This window comes from Chiloscyllium plagiosum, chromosome 6 (genome assembly GCF_004010195.1).
Source record: "Chiloscyllium plagiosum isolate BGI_BamShark_2017 chromosome 6, ASM401019v2, whole genome shotgun sequence".
Lineage (NCBI taxonomy): Eukaryota > Metazoa > Chordata > Chondrichthyes > Orectolobiformes > Hemiscylliidae > Chiloscyllium > Chiloscyllium plagiosum.
Genome location: NC_057715.1, coordinates 16,451,142 through 16,474,665, shown reverse-complemented (window position 1 = coordinate 16,474,665; position 23,524 = coordinate 16,451,142). Strand labels below are relative to the sequence as shown.

The window sequence follows — 23,524 nt, the reverse complement described above, 5'->3', positions numbered from 1 at the left end:
GGCCATTCAACGCAACATCCGGGCTGATGTTTATGCCCCACACAAGCTTCCCCAATCGCTCTTCGTTTAACCTAACCAGCAATACCTTCTATTCCTTTCCCACCCATGTTAATATTTAGATTCCTCTTTGCCTTATTCACTCTCTATGGTCAGTTTCACATTCTCACTAAAGAAGTTCCTCCTGAATTCTCGATTAAACTTAGCAGTGACTACATACCTCTGGTTTCTAACACAAATGGCAATGTCTTCTCTATCTCTATCAAACCTCTGCTTAATTTTAAAGGCTTTTATCAGGTCACCCCATAGTCTTCATTTTCCTAAGGAAGAGTCCCAGCCTGTTTAATCCTTTTGACAGTTACAACATTGTAAATTTTGTTTTGCACCTTCTCCACTGCCTTTATATCCTCCCTTTAATATGGAGGTCAGGACTATGCAAGAAAATGTTCTAAGGGTCAGGATGATGTCGTGATTGGGATAATCCTTCATCTCTTGTCTTAAGACAACTCACATTGATGACGCAAAAGGTCTGTCTCCTTGTTGACTGTAATTATGTCTTCATGAAATAAAAGTGGCCCATTGCCCATAGCTCCTGAGCATAAAGAGGCTTTCTTACTTGGAGATCACAAGCATTGCTGGTGTTAAAGGTGACACTGTCATATTGGTGTAGGAGCACAAGCTGTATTGAAGTATTTCTGAGTAAAGTGAGAGGACACCCTGTTTTATATCATTCCCTGCCCCTTAAATTCACGTTACTGACCTTTACAATCGCAGAGATTGTAATCGAACCTGTTCCTTCTCAAGTAGGGTGTCCAACAGTGATCATCTAGTATGCAGGGTGGGAAGCCTGGCTGATGGTTAAGTTGTTGAATCCATTTGTGTTGCCAATCAAACACAGTTGAAAAAAAATGTAAATGAATAAGCAAATGTTTCAACACAGCAATGTCACTGCAAACGTTTGCCTGTCTAAAAGAAAGAATCTTTCATTTTATAATGCGTTCATGACCTCAATGTCGCTAGGTGCTTGTAGCCAAGGAAGTACTTTTGAAATGTGGTCATTGCTGAAATGTTAGAACCACTTCAGAGATATCAATATGATAATTAACAAAAAGTCTGATTTTTTTTTTGTGACAATGCTTGAAGGATAAATGTTGTCCAAGACACTGGGGTTGATTGCTCCTTTGTTAAAATAATGGCCGCAGAATCCTTCACATACCCTGAGAGATCAGATGGGGCCTCTCTTTAACATTGCATCCAAAAATTGGCACCTTCAACAGTGCAACACACCCTCTGTGCTCTGAACTGTCAGCCTATATTTTTGTGTTCAAGTCCCTGGAGTAGGACTTGAATGCACTATGTTCTGACCAAATGTGAGAATGTAACCCACTGAGCTACAATGACTGAGTGATTGTTATTATTTCTGGCAATGTTGAGGCATTTTTGATCAAGGGCATCAGGTGATGGACCCATTCCAAAGGTTGGATCATTGAATCAGTTGTACTGGGGCTGGTCCAACATTTGGATCTGTGGAGAAATAATGTATATCAAAAGCAGAAAGTAGGCTCTATGATTATGGGCAATCCTAGGCCATAAATAGACAGACATCCATACACCTCAAGTGGACACACAACTCTGAGGCACCTTGCACTAACAGAAAAGCTCATGCACAAATAGAAGATAGCTGTCTCAGACAGATATATAAGGATGCAAGTTAGCTAACTCCTTTTAGTCAAAGGCAACACTTGTAATATTTTCAGAACTAGTGATCTACTGTACCTACTGATTTGGTGCTGATAATACTTTATGCCAATGGTGACAGCTTTGCAATAAAAAAGGTACCATAAAACACTTTAATACTTGTGACACATAATGGGGACAGACGGGCATTTAGAGGATTAAGTATTTGATGTCATTTCTTTTACATATACTTGATGTTAAACTTTATCTTCTCGTAATCAGCACCTACATCCATTTCCCTTGTCCAATTGAATATAATGAGACAGAGGTTTGGATTTGACAGCTGCATTCCTCTTCCTTTGTACAGTTGATGGTCTAGCACACTTGAATTAACATTTGCTTGAGTCATGTTATTTGGCTGTTGAAACAGCTATTCTGTTTGAGAAATGCTGGCAATAAAATTTGCAATTGAAAAGACTAATTTCTGGTTTATCATTGTTTACCAAGCAAACCACTATTTTGCTTCAAGCATGGCCCCAAGCAACAGCACCACCAATGGTGCAAAAGTAAGGTCTTGCATTTGCTCTTCTGACACTTTGGATTTTCTTCTCTCTCGAGTTGTCTTCTTCCCACCCCTCCCAGGAAAGGCCTGTGGATAGCAAGAAACAATAAGAATGCTGAACTCTTTACTCATTACCCACACCCCACTTCACTTATTCAGGAATGCTAATGTGTGTTCTAGCACCATCCTGGAAATCGCACGATGCAATCATAACAGAGCTGTTGACGATAGTGTAAAACAGATCCAGGCATGAGGCAAGGTGACCCTGTAAGGGGGAAATGTTTTGGGAACATCAGCCCAAAATGTTCTACTAGAAGCATAGGAATAGGAGAGAGCCATTCAGCCCCTTGAGTCGAGTCTACAATTCAATAACATCATGATTGATCTGTGATCTAGCATCATATATCCCTCTTTGCCCCATATCCTAAATAACTTTGATTCATTATTTTCCAATCTCTCATCTTAAAATTAATTGCCATTAGCAAGAGGGAACTCCAAAAATCAGCTCCCCTTGAACGCAGTAATGTTTCTGAATTTTGTATGTTGCCGTGTTTTTGTACTTTTTAAGACCTTGTCCCCTTGTCCTAGCCTCTCCCAACTATCAAAAATGCCCTGGCATTCAGTAAGATTGTGGCTGATCTGTTTGTGCTTCAGGTTTCTTGTCTACTTCTGATGGTCATTGATTCTGCTACCTTTAAAAAGCTATCTACGTCTGGCTTAAAATATTCATTGACTTCAATGGTTTAACATTTTCTTGGGTCCTAATTAGCTGAGAATTCCTTTGCCTTTAAAAGTCTCTCTTCTATGCAACCTCCCTTTATCCCTAACCCTTGCAACAAAACCAACTCCAACCCCCCCCCCCTCCCCCACTTCCATCTTTCTTACTTTGTCACCTATTTGCACCTTTTTAAAACCACCAACTTCCACCGTTCTTTGAAACTTCCTTCTCTGTCCAAACACCCTGCTATTTCCTGAATACAATGCCCCCCACTCCCCCCCCCCAAATAAAACAAAAAACCCAAAAGGAACAGACCTGCCAGATATGGCCTTCTCATCATCAGCAAATGGCTGCCTGAGCAAAGATTCTTCTATCCCAGGCAAAGGTATGCAGCATTTGGTTCTCCGCCTTTGGTCTTGGGCTGCCTAGTAACTACCTCGATGCCAGCTGACTTTCCAAAGTGCTGTCTGCTCCTGCAGTTATAGGCTTTCTCCCTTATTCTCCCTACATTTATGCTCCCCAGGAAGTATAGGAGACAACTAGCCTGTAAATGGAGGTGCAGCTTCTTACCCCTTGCTTTTGTTCCACTTATGGGCTTCATTTTTCTTTTATTGCCCCACGAGTGTATTTTCTCAGGTGATTTGGGGACCTTCAAAAGTGGACCCACCTGCTATTTGAGTACATTTTGAGTGTTATCTGACACTTTTGACCTTAAGCTCTGAGGTTCTTTCCTTAAAGCAGAGGTGCATCAGAAAGGTTTAAGAGGACCAACTCCCCCTTAACACCCAGATCATTGACAAGCTAACATAAAGTCTCTTTGTGTGGCTTGGTGTCAATTTTTTTGTCTGATAGGGATCCTCGAAAGCACTTTAGAATGCTTTTCTGTGTATCTGTAATAGGTGCTATACAAGTGCAAGTTACAAGGGTCTTCTCAAGTGTGGTCTAACCAAGGAACAACACAATGTTATGACAAATCAACAGGAAAGGCATAGTAACAGTAAGATACTGCTTTGTTTCCTGAGGATCTTGACTTTTGTTGGTTTGTTCTGTGTTGTGTATCATATTTTATATTAGGAATGACAGTGATTGCTCAGAGATCACTGCTATTGCTTCCCGCGTGAGTTAAATGTTCTGTACAAGTCTCAGTCCTGTAACTGTTTTGAAATGCACTGAGTTCTAGTTCTCACTGTGAATTTAATGCTGCCAAAGTGCTATTTGCATGTATGAAACCTATCACATCCAAGTAATTTCTCCAAGGATTTTAGGTGCATGTCTACATCAAGGCTGGTTTATTGGGATTTGCTTTTTTTTACACACCAGAAAATTCAATACCATCCTTTATTGCATTCTGACCGTGGGTAGCTTTACAAAATTTGAATTGCTTTTCTTTTGGTAACAACCAGGCATTTCTTTCAGAACTTAAAGAAAAACACCAAATACCAAAAATATAGAACTAAAATCCGAACGTGCTTGCAAGTACAAATTGCTTTATCAGTTTGATAATAAACAGAAACTTTTGGAGTTGAAGCATAATACATTTTAAAAGCGATAATTTTCTAAATAATGGAGTATTATAAATGTAATTGTCATGAAGCCAGTGCCTATTATAAATCTAAGAAACGTAATTATCTCTGCAGGCTGATGAAGGTGTCACCTTCATTGGACCCGACACACATGCTATTCAGGCCATGGGAGACAAGATCGAAAGCAAACTAATAGCTAAGAAGGCAAAAGTCAACACAATTCCTGGCTATGATGGAGTGGTCAAGGTGAGACTTCTAGAGTTCCGTCAGATTAGTCTGGCATTCATTAAGACCGATGAAACTGAATGATCATTTTGAAACATGCTTTGTAATACAGATAGAGACCATTTGGCCCATCATGTTTATGCCAGCTTTTAAAAAGAGCTCTGTAATTTTACTGTGATGTGACTTTTTTTTAAGTGTATGTACATTTTAGCATAAGGGTCTTGAGGCACAGTGGTAGTGTCCCTACCTCTGAACCAGAAGGTCCAGTTTCAAGCTCCACCTGCCCTGTAGGTATGCCAAAATATATCCATGCAGACTGATTCGTATAATTAGAAATTGGTTGAAAGGTTGTGGAGACTGAGCAGGAAAGTTAAGTTGAGACCACGATGAGATCAGCCGTGATTGTCTCAAATAGCGGAGTAGGCTCGAGGGGTTGAATTGCTCTTTTGTTCTTATGATTAAAATGATTGTATGCATCTTGGTTTTCAAGATTACTGTTCAATCTGCTTACACCACCTTTTCGAACAGTGTAATCCAGATTCTAACAAGTCACTGTGGCAAAAGGTTTATCCTCATCTCCTTTCAAGTTTTATTGACCTATAATTTTGAATGCTTCTACTCAATCTACTGTTCATTTTCTTTGCCTTAAGGTAAACAAATCCAGCTACTCTAGTTATGGAATCACAGATTGTTCTGAATGGGCAATAGACTCAGTACATTTTTTCACCTTCTCCCCTTAACCCTGCACGTACTTACTTTTAAATAGTAGTCTAACCCCCTTTTGAGTGCCTTGATTGAACCCGCCTCCACCACATACTCAGGCAGTGTATTTCAGACCTTAACCGCTTGTTGTGTGAAAAGAGGGTTTTCTCATGTCGCTTTTGCTTCTGTGCTCTCTAGTTCACAATCCTTTCACAAGTGGGGAAAGTTTTTCTCTATCTATTCTTCCCAGACCCCTCATGATTTTGTATACCTCTAACGAATCTCCCCACAGCCTTCTCTTATTCAAAGAAAACAGTCCTAGCTTCTCCAATTTATCTTCATAACGGAAGTAGGAAATTCTTGGACCCATTCTTCTGACTCCACACATTACTCAGTACAAATTACTTAGTGGAGAACTGATGCAGACAATGTGTAGTGGGTAATTAGCATTCAAATTATGTGTTCGCAATTATTTTTGGACAAAATTTCAACATTGTAAAAGTTGATTATTTTGACAAATTTTCTATATTGGGTAAAATTGCATATTTGTTGGCGATCATTCTGTTTAGAGGAAAGAAGCTTAAAGTGTTATTTGTTAGAGGTGCTCAGAATTGTAAGTTTTGATGGACAAAATGGAACAAAACGCTTTCAAGTGGTGGATTGTGATAGGGGTGGGGGAGATCATTAACTGGAGGGAACAGATTTGTGGCAGTTGACAAAGAACTGCATAGGAGATAAGAAACAAAAACAGAAAATGCTGGAGAAACTCAGCAGGTCCAGCTGGATCTGTGGAGAGAGAAACAGAGTTTGTGTTTTGGCTCAAGTGACACAAGGGTCACTGGATTGAAAAGGTTAAATCTGTTTTTCTATCCACAGATTCTGCCAGATCTGATGCGTTTCTCCAGCATTTTCTGTTTTTGTTTCAGATCTCCAGCATCTTGCAGTTCTTTGTTTTATTTTACATGGAGGATATAAACCTATTTTGCTCAGCAACTTGTTTTAGTCTGGGATATGCCTGAAAGGTCAATGGAAGCAGATTTCGTTATAACTTTGAAATGGATATTTGGACGTATACTTGAAGAGGAAGATTTGCAACTCCGTGGGGAGAGAACAGGAGACAGAATATTGATGGATCTTTCAAATAATTGACAGAGGGGCAATGGGCCAAATTACTTGTGTGCTCTGTAACTCTGTAATGCTGCAGCAAAGTCTAACATGCCAGCTATAGTGCTAAGATAGTGGCACACCTTGCCCAAAGAGGGTTTTTTTCTCTTTATATGTGTTTAATTCTAAAACTTACTCCAATCTTGGAGGGTTCTCTAAATCTCTAAGCAGTTTTTTTTGTCTTTTAGGAGTTCAGATACCGTGGCAAAACAACTGAAACGTTACTTTGTTAAAGCAGAATGCAAATGAAAAAGTGCAATTTGCAACTGCAAAGACAATTCAAAGTGTTTCCACTTAACTATAAATGGAGGAACGCCATCAGCCTTCACTTCATGCATTGAGTTCAAGAGGCTCTAATTGTCTGCATTTGACTGGTTTAACACTTCCTGAGAGAGTGGCTATTAAGGCGAAGTATTCTCGCATAACTGTCATCGAGTTGAACAAAGGCACTTGAAACTCAATGTGTGGAAACCACTAACATGCCTAAATTACTCTCCTTTGATTTTTTTTTGGGGTCTCTTCAGCTAATGTGGTGGAAGGTGTTTTCCCTCTGTGGAAGCAAGAGTTTTGTAAAGTCATTAGCTTTTAAAACAAAATTTGTTCTCCAGGAAAATTATTATTCTTCGGAAAACTCGCCATTTAACACACTCAATTATTCTAGGAAAAGAACCTTAAACAGATACTGCTTTCAGGTTTGCTTTGAACTTAACAAGCACTGATTTGTGGAGCAGACAAGCTAATGAAAGGAAATTAAAATTTCTGCCAACTTCCCCGCCCCCATTCTAACTTGCTTTCTGTTGCTTCTTATATGTTTTTATATGTAATACATATTTTTAAAGGAGTTCTGCTTTTTTTAGACATAGCTAGGAGCACACTTTTCCCTTGCTATACAGATAATTTTGTCAAAGCCTAATTTAACATCAATTGGTATCTAGTTGTCAGATCATATTGTGCACACAGCTTTAAAAACTATTGAGTTTCATTTTAATGTTCATAAGTCAACCCCTGTAGCTTTAACCACTGGTGGTTTCCAGACATCTCTTCTAACTTCTTGCTGCTCAGCTGTTTTTTCTCCCCAATAAAAAGCAAATCCCAGAAAATATAATTTCCTTCTGAAATATATAAAACCCAGTTAATTAATGTTTAGAATTGTCGTGTTGTAAATATTTTTAGAACTGGATCTAATAGGCAAAACCTAAATCTGCCTTCTCTCGACGTTCATGTACCCTTTTCAGAGAATAAGCAGCTTTTTAAAAAAAAAAGCAACAGGTTTTGCTATTGCAGACTTTTAAATGAACTTTGTTCGAGCACTTTCAGAACAATTTGCTAGGTGTGTTTAGCTGATTTTTTTGTATCTTTCCATGTTCTATCAGAATGGATAAATAGAAACAGGAAACATCTTGCTTACGGTGAAAGGAATAAAAAACAAATTTGTTAAGTCGTGAAAGTGACTGTTAATGTCTCCAAGAATAATTTATTTGCGAAATGACTGAGAATCTTAGAAGCGCATGATTGCTCAAAGTAGTGCAGTCAGAACTATAGACAGTCCACTCCCCCTGCTGTCAATTAGGTGAAAGCACAGTTGGTTGCATATAAGGAATATACGCTAGTGGGCAGATACCCCAATGGGTGATTTACATTTCACAACTGACTGAAAACTATTTTTTGCAGTCTTGGAATCCACTGAATGACATTGCTAAATTGCTTGTCAAGTGATTTGAATGTTTTGCTTTGTTTGTTGTGTTAATTTTTTTTAGAAGTTTTGAGAAAATTGGTGCTAAATGACAATTTGTGGGGAAAACTAACTTGTGAAATGAATGTACTAAAGAATGGTGAGTTATCTCACAAAATTGGGACACACTAAGGTTTCAACTAGAGTATTCCAAAGGGCTAGGGATTTAGAAGATCAGTGGCAAAAGCTTCTTTTCACCTTCAGTTGTGAAATTAATTTTGTGTTTGTCTGAATAAGGAAGCATGGTTGGATTGGAAATGCAACATAAAAACTGTCCATGTTGACAGTGGTACAATGTATAATAATTGCCTCAAGGGGAAAGGACTGAAGTTGACAGGAGTTATGTTTTGTCTTATTTCCTGCTCACAGGATGCTGATGAAGCTGTCAAAATTGCCAGGGAAATTGGTAACGTATTAAGTTTAACTATCATGTCACCGATTTAATTATAGATGTAAGCATGCGTAACAGTAGTTTGTGTATGTATGTATGTAACTTGCCTTTGAAAACTGATGGCTGTTGCTGATTTAATCTTGGAAAATGAGGACAAATAGAAAGTGCAAACTCTTTAGTGAAATATTTATTTAGTTTCTTTATTTTTGGCATTAGTTTTTAAACTATTGAATGTAATTTTTAATATTTTGTGGTTTGTTTATATTCCCTTCAAGATTTTTTGTGACCATTTGTTTAGGTTCCTTCCATCTCCTCCACCTGTCTCTGACTGAGATGCATTCATTTGAATTTGACAAAAAGCAAGTAATCTCAGTTGCTGGTGGTCCCACTTTGCAACTGATCATGAGACGATCTGATAAAAAATGCCCAAGGGCCATATGTCTGTTTTCTTGCTTCATTACCCCACCCCACCAACACCACCATCCATTGCAGAGTGCCTTGCTTGTTGACTCAGCTGTGATATGGTACTCAACATTGGGATTGGCTCAAGTGTGTACCTTTACCAACTAATTTGTGGGTTTTTTAAACTATGCTTGTGGAATCAATATGTTTTTAATTTGATATTCGATTTCTACAGTTCTTGTTCACCTGCCATAGGACTAACAACGCTGAAGTATCATCAACTGGATTAATCTTTCCTGCAATAACACGTACAGTGTAGAAACAGGCTTTTTGGCTCTGCTGCGCAAGCCCCCGTACTCCAAGTTGATTTCATCTCCACCTATATTTTTCTGTTTCTTTCTCCCTCATGCATTCTGTTCTCCCTCTAGTACCTTTTTGGTTTCCTGATACGTACACATATTTGCAAAGTACAAAGAATTATTCCTAGTTGATCATAAACATAAAGAGCAAAATACTGATTAATCAATGCTCTTTTTAAAAATTATTATCTTCTTTGGATAGGGGGAAGAGTGGTGGGTGGAAAGAAGAAATGAGTTACTGGTGTCCAAGCTAAAGATCTTATTGATTAGCATACCCTGTGACTCCATAATGAGATGGGAAATTTCACTTCAGATGCTATAACTAGAGCCAGTGCACCAAGATTTAGGTAAAAGTAGGAATAATACTCTTGGTGCAGGAAGTACTTGAATGTAGATTCCAGTAAACCAGTTGTTGGCACCAGCGTTATTGGACATATGGTCAGCTGTCATGCTCACGTGACCAAATGATCAAAGTCAGTACTTCTGTCTAATTGTCCCCTGCTGCCAGGCTACCCCGTCATGATCAAGGCCTCAGCAGGAGGCGGTGGGAAAGGCATGAGAATAGCCTGGGATGATGATGAGACCAGGTGAGGCCATGTTTGGAAAATAATGTGCAAAAACTCAGTTGGTTTGTGAGAAAAGTTTACTGTGTAATTGTGATTTTGATATTGGAAATGTATTAGGAATGAAATGGGATGAAATCAAGTACCTCTTTGCACAATGTTTGGCTGGGATTTGAGGAAAGTGTTGGCTGAGGCAGGCATTTAACATAAACAGAGCCCCACAGGCAGAGTGATTTTGTTTATTTTGTTTGAGAGGCTGCTGTTAAAGCAAACAGCTTCGTGTGTTAGCAAAACTCACTGGAATGTCATTCACTCTTCTCTGCCCCTGTTTGCTGAAACCTACTTTGAGCCAAATGCTCCATTTGCTATACCTACCTCTCTCTCATCACCAGAAACTGTGGAAAGTAGGAGGAGACAACACCCAAGGTGCAGCAAATAGGAACTTGAACACAAGAAACAAAACAACTCATTTGTCCCTGTCCTCTAACATGATGTGACTATCGAATTGAAATTAGACATAATCAAATTCATCATAAACTAGTTTTAAACCATGTTAAAGAATACTTTAGCTTTTAAAATAATAGTATTGAATTAGCTTTATTGTCGCAGAGGTAATTTAAATTATTAATTAGGAAGCATCATACACGGTACACTCACGTTGCATTTAAAGAAAACTTTGGGCTCGCTGTGTGTTGTTTGCCAGATGTGTCATGAGTACCGTCGTAGAAAAATATCAGAAGCTGCACAAGGAACCACTTTTGAGAGGCAGTGACAGTGACTAGGCCTTGATTTGTCCCCAGTCCTCCCTTCCAGTTGTTACTAGGTGCATAGCACTTTTGCATGAGTTAGAAGGTTTGAGAGCTCAAACTCCACTTGGTGACTTGAGCACAAAATCTACAATGACACTCCAAGCATATTACTGAGGCAGTAATGAACTGTCCAAAGAACTCTCTTTCAGGCATGACGTTAAATTGAAGCTTCATCTGCTCTTTCAGGTAGATGCAAAAGATCCCAAGACACTATTTTGAAGAAGAGCAAGGGAGTTCTGCCCAGTGTTCTGGCCAAAATCACTAATCATGCAACATGTTAGAGATTGTGGGATCTTGCTGTGTGCAAATTGACTGCTGCCTTTTCTGCATTACAACATCGACTACACTTTGAAAGTACTTCATTAGCTAAGTGGTATGAGATATCATGAGTCTCTTATAGGTGCAACAAGATACAATCTTTTCTTTCTTTAAATTGAGGTTGCTGGATGAAATTTTGCTTATGCATTTTTAACAACTAAGTGTATTTAATTTTGTTCATGGCTATCAGATACTGACAATAATTAATCAAATTCCTTTTGATACTTATCTTAAATCTGTGTCCTCTGATTATTACCCTCCAGCTAAAGAAATTATTTTTGCCTTATTTAGTTGATTAAAACCCTGAATTAAATCTCCCTTTAAACATATCTGCACTAAGGAGAACAATTGCAGCTCATTCAATCTCTCCACCTAACTGGATCCTCTCAGTGATGATATCATTTTAGTTACTCACTGAACTCTGTCCAAAGCCTTGACATTCTTCCCAAGTGTAATGCGCAATATTGGACAGAATCTTCCCTCAGAAGCCTGGGCAGTATTTTACAAAGGTTTAGTATAACTTACTTTTCTATTTGATGCTGAAAATGTGTTGCTGGAAAAGCGCAGCAGGTCAGGCAGTATCCAAGGAACAGGAGAATCGACGCTTCGGGCATAAGTCCTCACTTTCTCCTAGATCGCCAGCATCTGCAGTCCTCACTTTCTCCTTTTCTATTTGATGCCTCTATTTATGAATCTCAGGACAGTAACACTTCTTTTTAACAGCCTTATCATGTGATTCTGTCATCTTAAAGATATAATATGTAAATTCATTGTGTTCACAATTGACATCTTGTGCACTTCAATAAATTTGTGCTAAATATTTTTTAATATTCACTGTTTGCGTTGCTGAAGATCATGAATGTTGGGTATCAACAGTTAACCTCACAACTGAAACATAGATAGTACACTTAGAAATATGTCTTTTAGAGTAATAGGACACATTTTTCCCTTAACTGATGTGTGGGCAAATATGAAGAGAAAGGTAAAATAAATCAAAGCTTTGCTGTCCAGAAGATCTTTTGCGATTTTCCTCTCAAACCTCTATATCCTGCTGTATCCTCTGGCAATCCTCCTTGCTATCTACAGCTCTTCTCATCTCAGTTTGAATGTATTACCTTCAAATTTACTAATCAGGCCACCTACATTCTCTTTCAAATTGTTGTATATGTTACATACAACAGAGATCCCAACACTAATCCCTGTGGAACACCACTGGTCACAGATCTCCAATCTAGAAAACACCCTTCCACTGCTATTCTATCTTCTATGACTAAGCCAGTTCTGTATCCATTTTAGCAGCTCATTGCATATCTCATGTGACTTCACCTTTCGTAATAGCGTGCCACAAGGGATCTCGTTAAAGGCCTTGCTAAAGACCACGTAGATCACATCTATTGCCCTGCCCTTACCCATCATCTTTGTTAAAGAACACAGTCACGTTTATGAGCTATGACCTTCCCCGCACAAAGCCATGCTGTGAGTCACTATTATGTCCATATTTTTCCAAATATGTGAGTAAGTTGTATCCCTAAGAATTTTCTCCAATAATATCCAGATCAATGACATAAGGCTCACTGGCCTGCAATTTCCTGTATTATCATGTGGTCCTTTCATCTTAAAGATATTGTATGTAAATTGATTATACGAACAATTGACATCTTATGCTCTTCAATAAACTTGTGGTAAATAATAACACTGGCTATTCTCCAGTTCTCTAGGACCTCTCCTAGGATACAAAGATTTCATTCAAGGCCCCAGCAATGTCCTCACCTGTCTTCCTCAGCATTCTGGAATAGATCCCATCAGATCCTGGGGACTGTCCTACCTTAATTCCTTTCAAACACCCAATACCACTTTTTTTTTGTATTGATATAACCTAGATTATCAACATACCCCTCTAGAGACTCACCATCCTCCATTGTCCTTTTCCTTTGTGAATACCAATGCAAAGTATTTGTTAAGAACCTCACTCACTTCCTTTAGTTCCACACATAAATTCTCTCTTTTGTCCTTGAATGGTCTAATCTTTTCCCTAGCTACCCTAATGCTCCTTATATGCATATAAAAAGCCTTGGAATTTTTCTTAATCCTGTTTGGCAACTGAGAAGTTATGACCTGTGTTCCCTGCAATTACGACAGTCTCTTCTCTTCAGTATCACTCTGCCTCTTGTCTGGTCCCAGTCCTTGTCACCCTTAAGTACCGACAGTTTATCCAACACTACTTCCTTATAGGTTTTGAGCCCTTTTAGTGACAGCATTTCCTCCTCTTGGCATCAAGGCCCAAAAGCATCTGCCTCCTTTGGTAAAGACAGCTGCAAAGTATTCATATAATAGCTCAGTCATGTTCTCTGCCTCCATATATAAATTCCCTTTTTGGTCCCTAATTTGTCCTAATCCTCCTTGTCCCACCCTTTTAATATATGTATGTATATATGTATAATTCCCCTTTATCTTAGCTGCCAGTCTTTTCACTTAATCCCTCTGATATACTACTTCACATCCCCTCTGAATATTCCATATTCCTCTTGGTTCTTAATTGTATTTTCTACCTGACACAGTTCAGGAGCACACTTTTTCTTCTTTACCTTAATTTCTATTTCTTCTGTGATTCAGGATGGTCTGGATTGAATGTCTTGCCTTTCCCTTTGAATGGATGTATTTAGCATGACCTGCACCATCCATTCTGTGTTCTGGATTTTCCTGCCAACCTTTTATTCTAGGCCATCCAGCCCATCTCTGGTCTTGCCCCCTTGAAGGTGACTCTCTGCCGATGATTTTTCTTACTCTGATTGACTAATGTCATCCTCCATAACCATTATCCTGAACTTTTCGATACAATGATCACTATCCCCAAAACGTGCTCCCATTGACACTTGATCTACTTAGCCCACCTCATTTCCCAGAACTAGGTTCGACAATGCATTATTTCTTGTTTAGACATGATGCATATTGCTGTGGGTAATAGGTGGGATTATTTCACATGGAGGGTCATGAGTCTTTGTACCCTCTTCCTGAAAAGGTGGTGGAAGTAGAGAATTTGAATATTTTCAAACAGAGGTACATAACTTGTTGGTAAGTAAGAGAATGAAAGGTTATCCAGTATCGGCAGGAATATAGATTTGAGGTTACAATCAGACCAACCGTGATCTTATTAAATGGCAGAGCAGGCTTGAGTGGCTGAATGACTGGTTTTGTCTCATGTTTATGTGTTCCAGTGTAGCTCAATGATAGCCAGTAAAAGCAGGAGATATCCCGGGTCAGACATGCGATGTACCGAAAGTTTGAGCTATCACTATCCATGGCTCCCAAACACAACATGCAGAGAGTCATAGAGATGTACAACACGGAAGCAGACCCTTCGGTCCAACTCGTCAATGCTGGTCAGATATGCCAATCTAATCTAGTCCCATTTCCCAGCACTTGGCCCATATCCCTTTAAACCCTTCCTATTCATATACCCATCCAGAAGCCTTTTAAATGTTGCAATTGTACCAGCCTCCACCAGTTCCTCTGGCAGCTTATTCCATACACGCGCCATCTTCTGTGCGAAAACGTTGCCCCTTAGGTCCCTTTTATATCTTTCCCCTCTCTCCCTAAATCCTCTAGTTCTGGATACCCCCATCCCAGGGAAAAGACTTTGTCTATTTATCCTATCCATGCCCCTCATGATTTTATGCACCTCTATGAGGTCACCCCTCAGCCTTCGATGCTCTAGGGAAACAGTCCCAGTCTATTCAGCCTCTTCCTATAACTCAAATCCTCCAACCCTGGCAACATCCTTGTAATCTTTTCTGAACCCTTTCAAGTTTCACAACATCCTTCCAATAGGAAGGAGACCAAACTTGCATGCAATATTTCAAAAGTGGCCTAACCATCGTCCTGTACAGCTGCAACATGACCTCCCACCTCCTATACTCAATGCTCTGACCAATAAAGGAAAGCATACCAAATGCCTTCACTACCCTATGTTCACTATCCTATCCAGCTACAGCTCTACTTTCAAGGAATTATAAACCTGCATTCCAAGGTCTCTTTGTTAAGCAACACTCCCTAGGACCTTACCATTAAGTGTATAAGTCCTGCTAAGATTTGCTTTCGCAAAATGCAGCACCTCTCACTTATCTAAATGAAATTCAATCTGCCACTCCTCAGTTCATTGGCCCATCTGATAAAGATCCCATTGTAATCTGAGGTAACCTTCTTCACTGTCCACTTTGCTTCCAATTTTGGTGACGTCTGCAAACTTACTAATCTACCTCTTATGCTCGTATCCAAATCATTTATGTTATTGACAAAAAGTAGTGAATCCAGCACCGATCCTTGTGGCACTCGACTGGACACAGGCCCATTCTGAAAAGTAAGCCTCCACCACCCTCTGTCTTCTACCTTTGTGCTAGTTCTGTATCCAAATTGCTAGTTCTCCCTGTATTCCGTGAGATCTAACCTTGCTAACTAGACTCCCACAGGGAACCTTGTTGAATGCCTTACTGAAGTCCACATAGATCACATCTACCGCTCTACCCTCATCAATCCTCTTTGTTAATTTTTCAGAAAAACCCAATCAAGTTTGTGAGACATGATTTCCCATGCACAAAGCCATGTTAACTATCCCTAATCATTCCTTGCCTTTCCAAATACGTGTAAATCCTGTTCCTCAGGATTCTCTCCAACCACTTGCCCATCACCGATGTCAGGCTCACTGGTCTATAGTTCCCTGGCTTTTTAGTACCACCTTTCCTGAATAGTGGCACCACGTTAGCCAACCTCCAGTCGTCCGGCACCTCACCTGTACTATTGATGATACAAATATCTCAGCAAGGGGCGCAGCAATTATTTCCCTAGCTTCCCACAGAGTTCAAGGGTACACCTGATCAGGTTCTGGGGATTCATCAACTTTTATGTTTTCAAGACATCCAGTACTTCCTCCTCTGTAATAGGGACATTTTTTAAGATGACCCCATCCATTTTCCTACATTCTATATCTTCCATGTCCTTCTCCACAGTAAACACTGATGCAAAATACTTGTTTAGTATTTCCCCCACCTCCTGCAGCTCCACACAAATGCTGCCTTACTGAGCTTTGAGGTGCCCTATTCTCTCCCTAGTTACCCTTTCGTCCTTAATGTATTTGTAAAAGCCCTTTGGATTCTCCTTAACTTTATTTGCCAAAGTTATCTCATGTCCCTTTTGCCATCCTGATTTCCCTCTTAAGTATACTCCTGCTGCCTTTATACTCTTCTAAGAATTCACTTGATCTCTCCTGTCTATACCTGACATATGCTTCGTTCTTCTCCTGAACTAAACCATCAATTTTTCTAGTCATCCAGCATTCCCTACACCTACCAGGCTCGCCTTTCACCCTAACAGGAAAAACCTGTCTCTGCACTCTTCTTATCTCCTTTTTGAAGTTACCCTTAGTATTCCCTTGTCCTTGGTGGATGTTGTGGCACTGTGTTGGACCTTTCCAAGTACACACAACTCAAGAAGAAGCTCCCTCGTATGCTTAATGCATCCTTCAATAACATATTGTACATAAGGCTACTTAATAAGACAACATCCCTTGTGTTGGGTGTAGTATATTATGGATAAAGAATTGGTTAAAAGAAGGTGGAGAAAGATGGAGGACGGGAAAAATTTCTGGCTGTAAGAGCTGCTCCTTTTTTTGAGGTATTTTAGGTGTTGGAGGTGATTTCCTCAAAGTCCAGGAGCAGCAATTACTGTTTTATATGCTGTTGCATTGTTTTGGAACTTTGGGGAAAAAAAGTTTTAAAAGAAAAGCAGTTTTAAAAGGGAGAAGAACAGACAAAGGAAGCACATGGTGAGGTCAGTGCAGGAGAGAGAGAGAAAGAAATTGACACCAGAGTGAATCTGCACAGTACTGCCTTTGCTGTTTGAACTCATGTATCGCTGGACATCGGAATGTATCTGGGAAAATTAACAAACAGTGAAATTCACAACTGATCTTGAAGGATCTGTTTGGATAAAGTTCACAGCACAGAATCAGATAAGTTAATTATTTTAAGTGGCCGACATAAAGTCTGCAGTAGTGAGTAGAGTGGGTTCTTTCTTGATTATATGTTTTTTGAGATTTGTCTCTTGATTAAACTTAAAATATAAGCCGTCACTATTAATCTAACCTGGGGCAGTCTTTTGTCGAGGAATAAGACGGTGTTATTTTCAGGGTCTGTAGATTGTGAAGGAGCAAAAATGGCCTTTAGTGGAGTGATTTGTGCTTCTTGTCAGATGTGGGAGTTTAAAAAGTGTTTAAGGGTTACTGCGGATTATATCTGCAATAAATGCTGCTGGTTACGAATCTTATCAGATTGAATGGATCGGTTGGAGAGACAGTTAGAAGCAATGAGGAATTTGCAACAGCAACAGTATATGATGAATGGCAGTTATAGGAAGGGGGGAAAGTCTCAGATACAGTCACATAGATGGGTTAACTCCAGGAAAGGTAAGAGAGGTAGGCACGTAGTGCAGGTGTGTTCTGTGGCTATACCGATTTCAAACAAGTATGCTGTTTTGGAAAATGTAGGGGGTGATGGATTCTCAGGGGAATGTAGCACGAACAGCTAAGTTTCAGGTATTGAGACTCGCTCTAATGCAATGAGGGGTACGTTGGGTTCCAAGAGATCAATTGTGTTAGGGGATTCTCTAGTCCGAGACAGATGTTTCTGTGGCCAGCAGCGAAAAATCAGAATGGTGTGTTGCTTCCCTGGTGCCAGGATCAAGGATGTCTTAGAGAGAGTGCAGAATGTTCTCAAGGGGGAGAGGGGCCAGCAAGAGGTAATTGTCCACATTGGAACCAATGACATAGGAAGGGAAAATGTTGAGATTCTGAACGGTGATTACAGAGAGTTAGGCAGGAATTTAAAAAGGAGGTCCTCGAGAGTAGTAATATCTGGAATATTCCCGGTGCTACGAGCTAGTGAGGGGAGGAATAGGAGGATAGAGCAGATGAATGCATGGCTGAGGAGCTGATGTATGGGAGAAGTATTCACATTTTTGGATCATTGGAATCTCTTTTGGGGTAGAGGTGACCTGTACAAGAAGGACGGATTGCACCTAAATTAGAAGGGGACTAATATACTGGCAGGGAGATTTGCTAGAACTGCTTGGGAGGATTTAAACTAGTAAGGTTTGGGAGTGGGACCCAGGGAGATAGTGAGGAAAGAGATCAATCTGAGACGGGTACAGTTGAGAACAGAAGAGAGTCAAACAGTCAGGGCAGACAGGGACAAGGTAGGACTAATAAATTAAACTGCATTTATTTCAATGCAAAGGGCCTAACAGGGAAGGCAGATGAACTCAGGGCATGGTTAGGAACATGGGACTGGGATATCATAGCAATTACAGAAATTTGTCACAGGGATTGACACGATTGGCAGCTTAATGTTCCAGGATACAAATGCTACAGGAAAGATAGAAAGGGAGGCAAGAAAGGAGGGGAGTGGCGTTTTTGATAAGGATAGCATTACAGCATCAAGGGAAGTTATTTGGGTGGAACTGAGAAATAAGAAAGGGATGATCACCTTATTGGTATTGTATTATAGACCTCCTTATATCAGAGGGAAATTGAGAAACAAACTTGTAAGGAGCTCTCAGCTATCTGTAAGAATAATAGGGTGGTTATGGTAGGGGATTTTAACTTTCCAAACATAGACTGGGACTGCCATAGTGTTAAGAGTTCAGATGGAGAGGAATTTGTTAAGTATGTACAATAAAAGTTTCTGATTCAGTATGTGGATGTACCTACTAGAGAAGGTGCAAAACTTGACCTACTCTTGGGAAATAAGGCAGGGCAGGTGACTGAGGTGTCAGTGGGCTAGCATTTTGGGGCCAGCGACCATAATTCCATTAGATTTAAAATCGTGATGGAAAAGGATAGACCAGATCTAAAAATTGAAGTTCTAAATTGAAGAAAGGCTAATTTTGATGGTATTAGACAAGAACTTTCAAAAGCTGATTGGGGCAGATGTTCGCAGGTAAAGGGACAGCTGGAAAATGGGAAGCCTTCAGGACCGAGATAACGAGAATCCAGAGAAAGTATATTCCTGTTAGCGTGAAAGGAAAGGTTGGTAGGTATAGGGGATGCTGGATGACTAAAGAAATTGAGGGTATGGTTAAGAAAAAGAAGGAAGCGTATGTCAGGTATAGACAGGGTAGGTCGAGTGAATCTTAGAAGAGTATAAAGGAAATAGGAGTATACTTAAGAGGGAAATCAGGAGGGCAAAAAGGGGACATGAGATAGCTTTGGCAAATAGAACTAAGGAGAATCCAAAGGGTTTTTACAAATACATGAAGGACAAAAGGGTAACTAAGGAGAGAATAGGACCCCTCAAAGATCAGCAAGGCAACCTTTGTGTGGAGCCGCAGAAAATGGGAGAGATACTAAACGAGTATTTTGCATCAATATTTACTGTGGAAAAGGATATGGAAGATATAGAATGTAGGGAAATAGATGGTGATACCTTGCAAAATGTCCATATTACAGATGAGGAAGTGCTGGATGTCTTGAAAAGCATAAAGGTGGATACATCCCCAGGACCTGACCAGGTGTACCCTAGAATTCTGTGGGAAGCTAGAAAAGTGATTGCTGGGCCTCTTGCTGAGATATTTGTATCATCGATAGTCACAGGTGAGGTGCCAGAAGACTGGAGGTTGGCTAAGGGTGGTAAGGACAAGCCAGGGAACTGTAGACCCCTGGCTACAGTAGTTTTTGGTGGGCACGTTGTTGGAGGGAATCCTGAGGGACAGGACGTACATGTGTTTGGAAAGGCAAGGACTGATTAGGGATAGTCAACATAGCTTTGTGTCTCACAAACTTGATTGAGTTTTTTGAAGAAGTAATAAAGAAGATTGATGAGGGCAGAGCAGTAGATGTGATCTTTATGGACTTTAGTAAGGCGCTCGACAAGGTTCTCCATGGGAGACTGATTAGCAAGTTTAGATCTCATGGAATACAGGGAGAGCTAGCCATTTGGATACAGAACTGGCTCAAAGGTAGAAGACACAGGGTAGTGGAGGAGGGTTGTTTTTCAGACTGGAGGCCTGTGACCAGTGGAGTGCCACAAGGATCGGTGCTGTGTCCACTAATTTTGTCATTACATAAATTATTTGGATGCGAGCATAAGAGGTACAGTTAGTAAAATTGCAGATGACACCAAAATTGGAAGTGTAGTGGACAGCGAAGAGGGTTACCTCAGATTACAACAGGACCTTGACCAGATGGGCCAATGGGCTGAGAAGTGGCAGATGGAGTTTAATTCAGCTAAATGCGAGGTGCTGCATTTTGGGAAAGCAAATCTTAGTAGGACTTATACACTTAATGGTAAGGTACTAGGGAGTGTTGCTGAACAAAGAGACCTTGGAGTGCAGGTTCATAGCTCCTTAAAAGTGGAGTTGCAGGTAGATAACCTAGTGACGAGGGCGTTTGGTATGCTTTCTTTTATTGGTCAGAGTATTGAGTATAGGAGTTGGGAGGTCATGTTGCAGCTGTACAGGACACTGGTTAGGCCATTGTTGGAATATTGCGTGCAATTCTGGTCTCCTTCCTATCGGAAAGATGTTGTGAAACTTGAAAGGGTTCAGAAAAGATTTACAAAGATGTTGCCAGGGTTGGAGGAGTTGAGCTATAGGGAGAGGCTGAACAGGCTGGGGCAGTTTCCCCTGGAGTGTCAGAGGTTGAGGGGTGACCTAATAGAGGTTTACAAAATCATGAGGGGCACGATAGGATAAATAGACAAAGTCTTTTCCCTGGGGTCGGGGAGTCCAGAACTAGAGGGCATAGGTTTAAGGTGAGAGGGGAAAGATATAAAAGAGACCTAAGGGGCCACTTTTTCACGCAGAGGGTGGCTATGTGTATGGAATGAGCTGTCAGAGGAAGTGGTGGAGGCTGATACAATTGCAACATTTAAGAGGCATTTGGATGGGTATATGAATAGGAAGGGTTTGGAGGGATATGGGCCAGGTGCTTGCATGTGGGACTAGATTAAGTTGGGATAACTGGTCGGCATGGACAAGTTGGACCGAATGGTCTGTTTCTGTGTTGTACATCTCTATGACTTTATGACTGTAACTGGGATAAAGGATGCATGTCAGGATTGTCACTCCTACATAGCGGACTGCATCAATCAGTAATATTTGCAATATTTATTAATGGCTTAGTGCTCTTGTGGTGCAGCGATAGTGTCCCTAACGTTAAGCTAAAAGGCCTGGGTTCATGTACATTTGGGCCAGATATGTGTCACAGTGTATCTGAGCAGGTTGATTAAAAATATCTATGTTAATGAATTGGACACGCAAAGTGAATGTACCATTGCCATGTTTGTGGATGATGAGTGGCGAGGATAGCACATGGAGTCTGCAGAGGCATACAGGTAGATTGCAGAGAGTGGGCAAAAGCATGGCTGATGGAATATTATATGTGCAGTTTGAATTTTGACAGGAAAAATAGAGGAGTTGAATGCTATTTAAATGGAGAAAGACTGCAGAAAGCACCACCACAGAGGGATTTGAGGATCCTCATGCATAAATGACAAAAAGCTAGCATGCAAGTTCAGCAGCCAATGGGAAATGTAAATGAAATGTTGGCTTTTATTTTGAAGCGAATTGAATAAAAATAGAGAAGTCTTGCTAAAACTATACAAGGCACTAGTTGGACCCTACTTATAATACTAAGGGTAGTCATCTAAGGAAAGATTCTGGCATTGGAGGAAGTCCAGGGACGGTTCACTATGTTGATCCTGGGATTAGAGGGATTTCCTTTTGAGGAGAAGTTGCTTAGATTGGGACTGTATGCTTGGGGATTTAGAAGAATGAGAGGTGACCCCATTTTAACATACAAGATCTTTAGAGGACTTGACAGTTCCTTCTTATTGTGGGAGAGTCTCGGACCAGAGGGCATAATCTTAGAGTAAAGGGTTGCACGTTTAAGTAAGAGATGAGACAGAATTTCTTCTCTCAGAGAGTAGTGAATTGATTATTTTTATTCCTGCAGAAGGCTTTTCAGGCTTGGCAATTAAAAATAGTTGAGGCTGAAATGTATTTTTAATCAGTAAGAATATCAAGGGTTATGAGGTAAAGATAGGAAAGTCGTGACTGAATGGGCCAAATGGCCACCTTCTGTTCCTAGTTCTTCACTTTCCTCCTTCTCTTTTCTTTTGATTTAACCTCTGCTCATTTTAGTCTGTTTTGATTTGACAGGAACAAATGTTGATTGTAGCCTTAGCAACCACCCTTCTGTGTTTCACAAAATTGATTTTACAATCATTTTGTGCTCACATTCCATTTGCTATGAGTTTACTTCAAGCCTATGATTCTTAGAGCGGAATATTCTTGTTCCTGCCCTTTTATTTGCCAAATCGATTCCTCAAGCAAAAACTCCAGTATTTCAATCTTACATGCTCATTGATAAACATGAGATTCAGTTTTGCTGCCTTCCTTCCTATTTATTGACTAGTGGTGCATAAATGCAGCACATTTGTGAAAACATACCTTGTTCTTTGAGAAGGAAGAATGGTAATAGTTTATAAAGAGCATTTCGTATTCTTGGAATATCCTAATGTACTTCACAGTTAATAAATTATTTGCTGAAGCATAGTAACTTGTGCCTCGTAGGCAAATAGAGAAGACACTTTGCAAATCAGATCTTTAGTCGAGTCCTGGATAGGTAGATGAAGAGTTTTATTTCAGTGTCTTCTCATCTGAAGGACAGCATCTCTGGTCAAAAGCAGCCTGTTAAACTCCACTAGTTTTTAACGTAAATTTCTGCACTGAGACCTGACTACAACCTGTTTCCTTATTTCTTTCTCTATAACATGGACTTACTGTGCTCCTGTCTCGTCTCAGCTGCTGCTGAAATCCATGTGATGCCCTTGTTTCCTATAGACTTGACAGTTTTAAGCCATTTCTGGTGGGCTTTGCACATTGTCTCTTCCCAAACTTGAGATGATGCAAAACTGTGCTGTTCTTCTTGGCATTAATTCCCATTCACCATGCTCCCATGTTCAATGACCAGTTTTACAGTGCACAATCTGGCATTGTTTAGATTTCAAAATTCTGATGTTTTTAAATTTCTGCCTTACCGTCTCCACACTCTGTCACCTTCTCCAGCTATAGAGGTATCTGTGTTGCTTTCAAGCAATCTTGCGGTGTACTTGGATTTCCAAAAAATATTTGACAAAGGTTACAACACAAAATAATAGCTTTAAATTTAACATGGATAAAAAATTAGTTAGCTAATAGGAAGTAGAAGGTAAGGATAAATTTATTTATTTCAGCTTGGCAATCTGTAACTCACGGAGTACCACAGGGATCAAGTATTTCCAATCTCTAACAATGACTTGGATAAAGAATCTGAATTTATTTTCTGGTGAGG

The 23,524-nt window shown here is 40.0% G+C and overlaps 1 protein-coding gene across 2 annotated transcripts in view; it reads left to right on the top strand.

Moving 5' to 3' along the window:
* pcca (propionyl-CoA carboxylase subunit alpha) overlaps positions 1-23,524 on the top strand; it is a 374,463-nt gene that overhangs the window by 125,413 nt on the left and 225,526 nt on the right. For both annotated transcript variants that reach the window (XM_043691289.1, XM_043691290.1), the window contains exons 7-9: positions 4,592-4,723; positions 8,670-8,706; positions 9,961-10,039. In XM_043691289.1, coding sequence (XP_043547224.1) covers positions 4,592-4,723; positions 8,670-8,706; positions 9,961-10,039 — 248 coding nt within the window. The remainder of the gene's footprint in view (positions 1-4,591; positions 4,724-8,669; positions 8,707-9,960; positions 10,040-23,524) is intronic.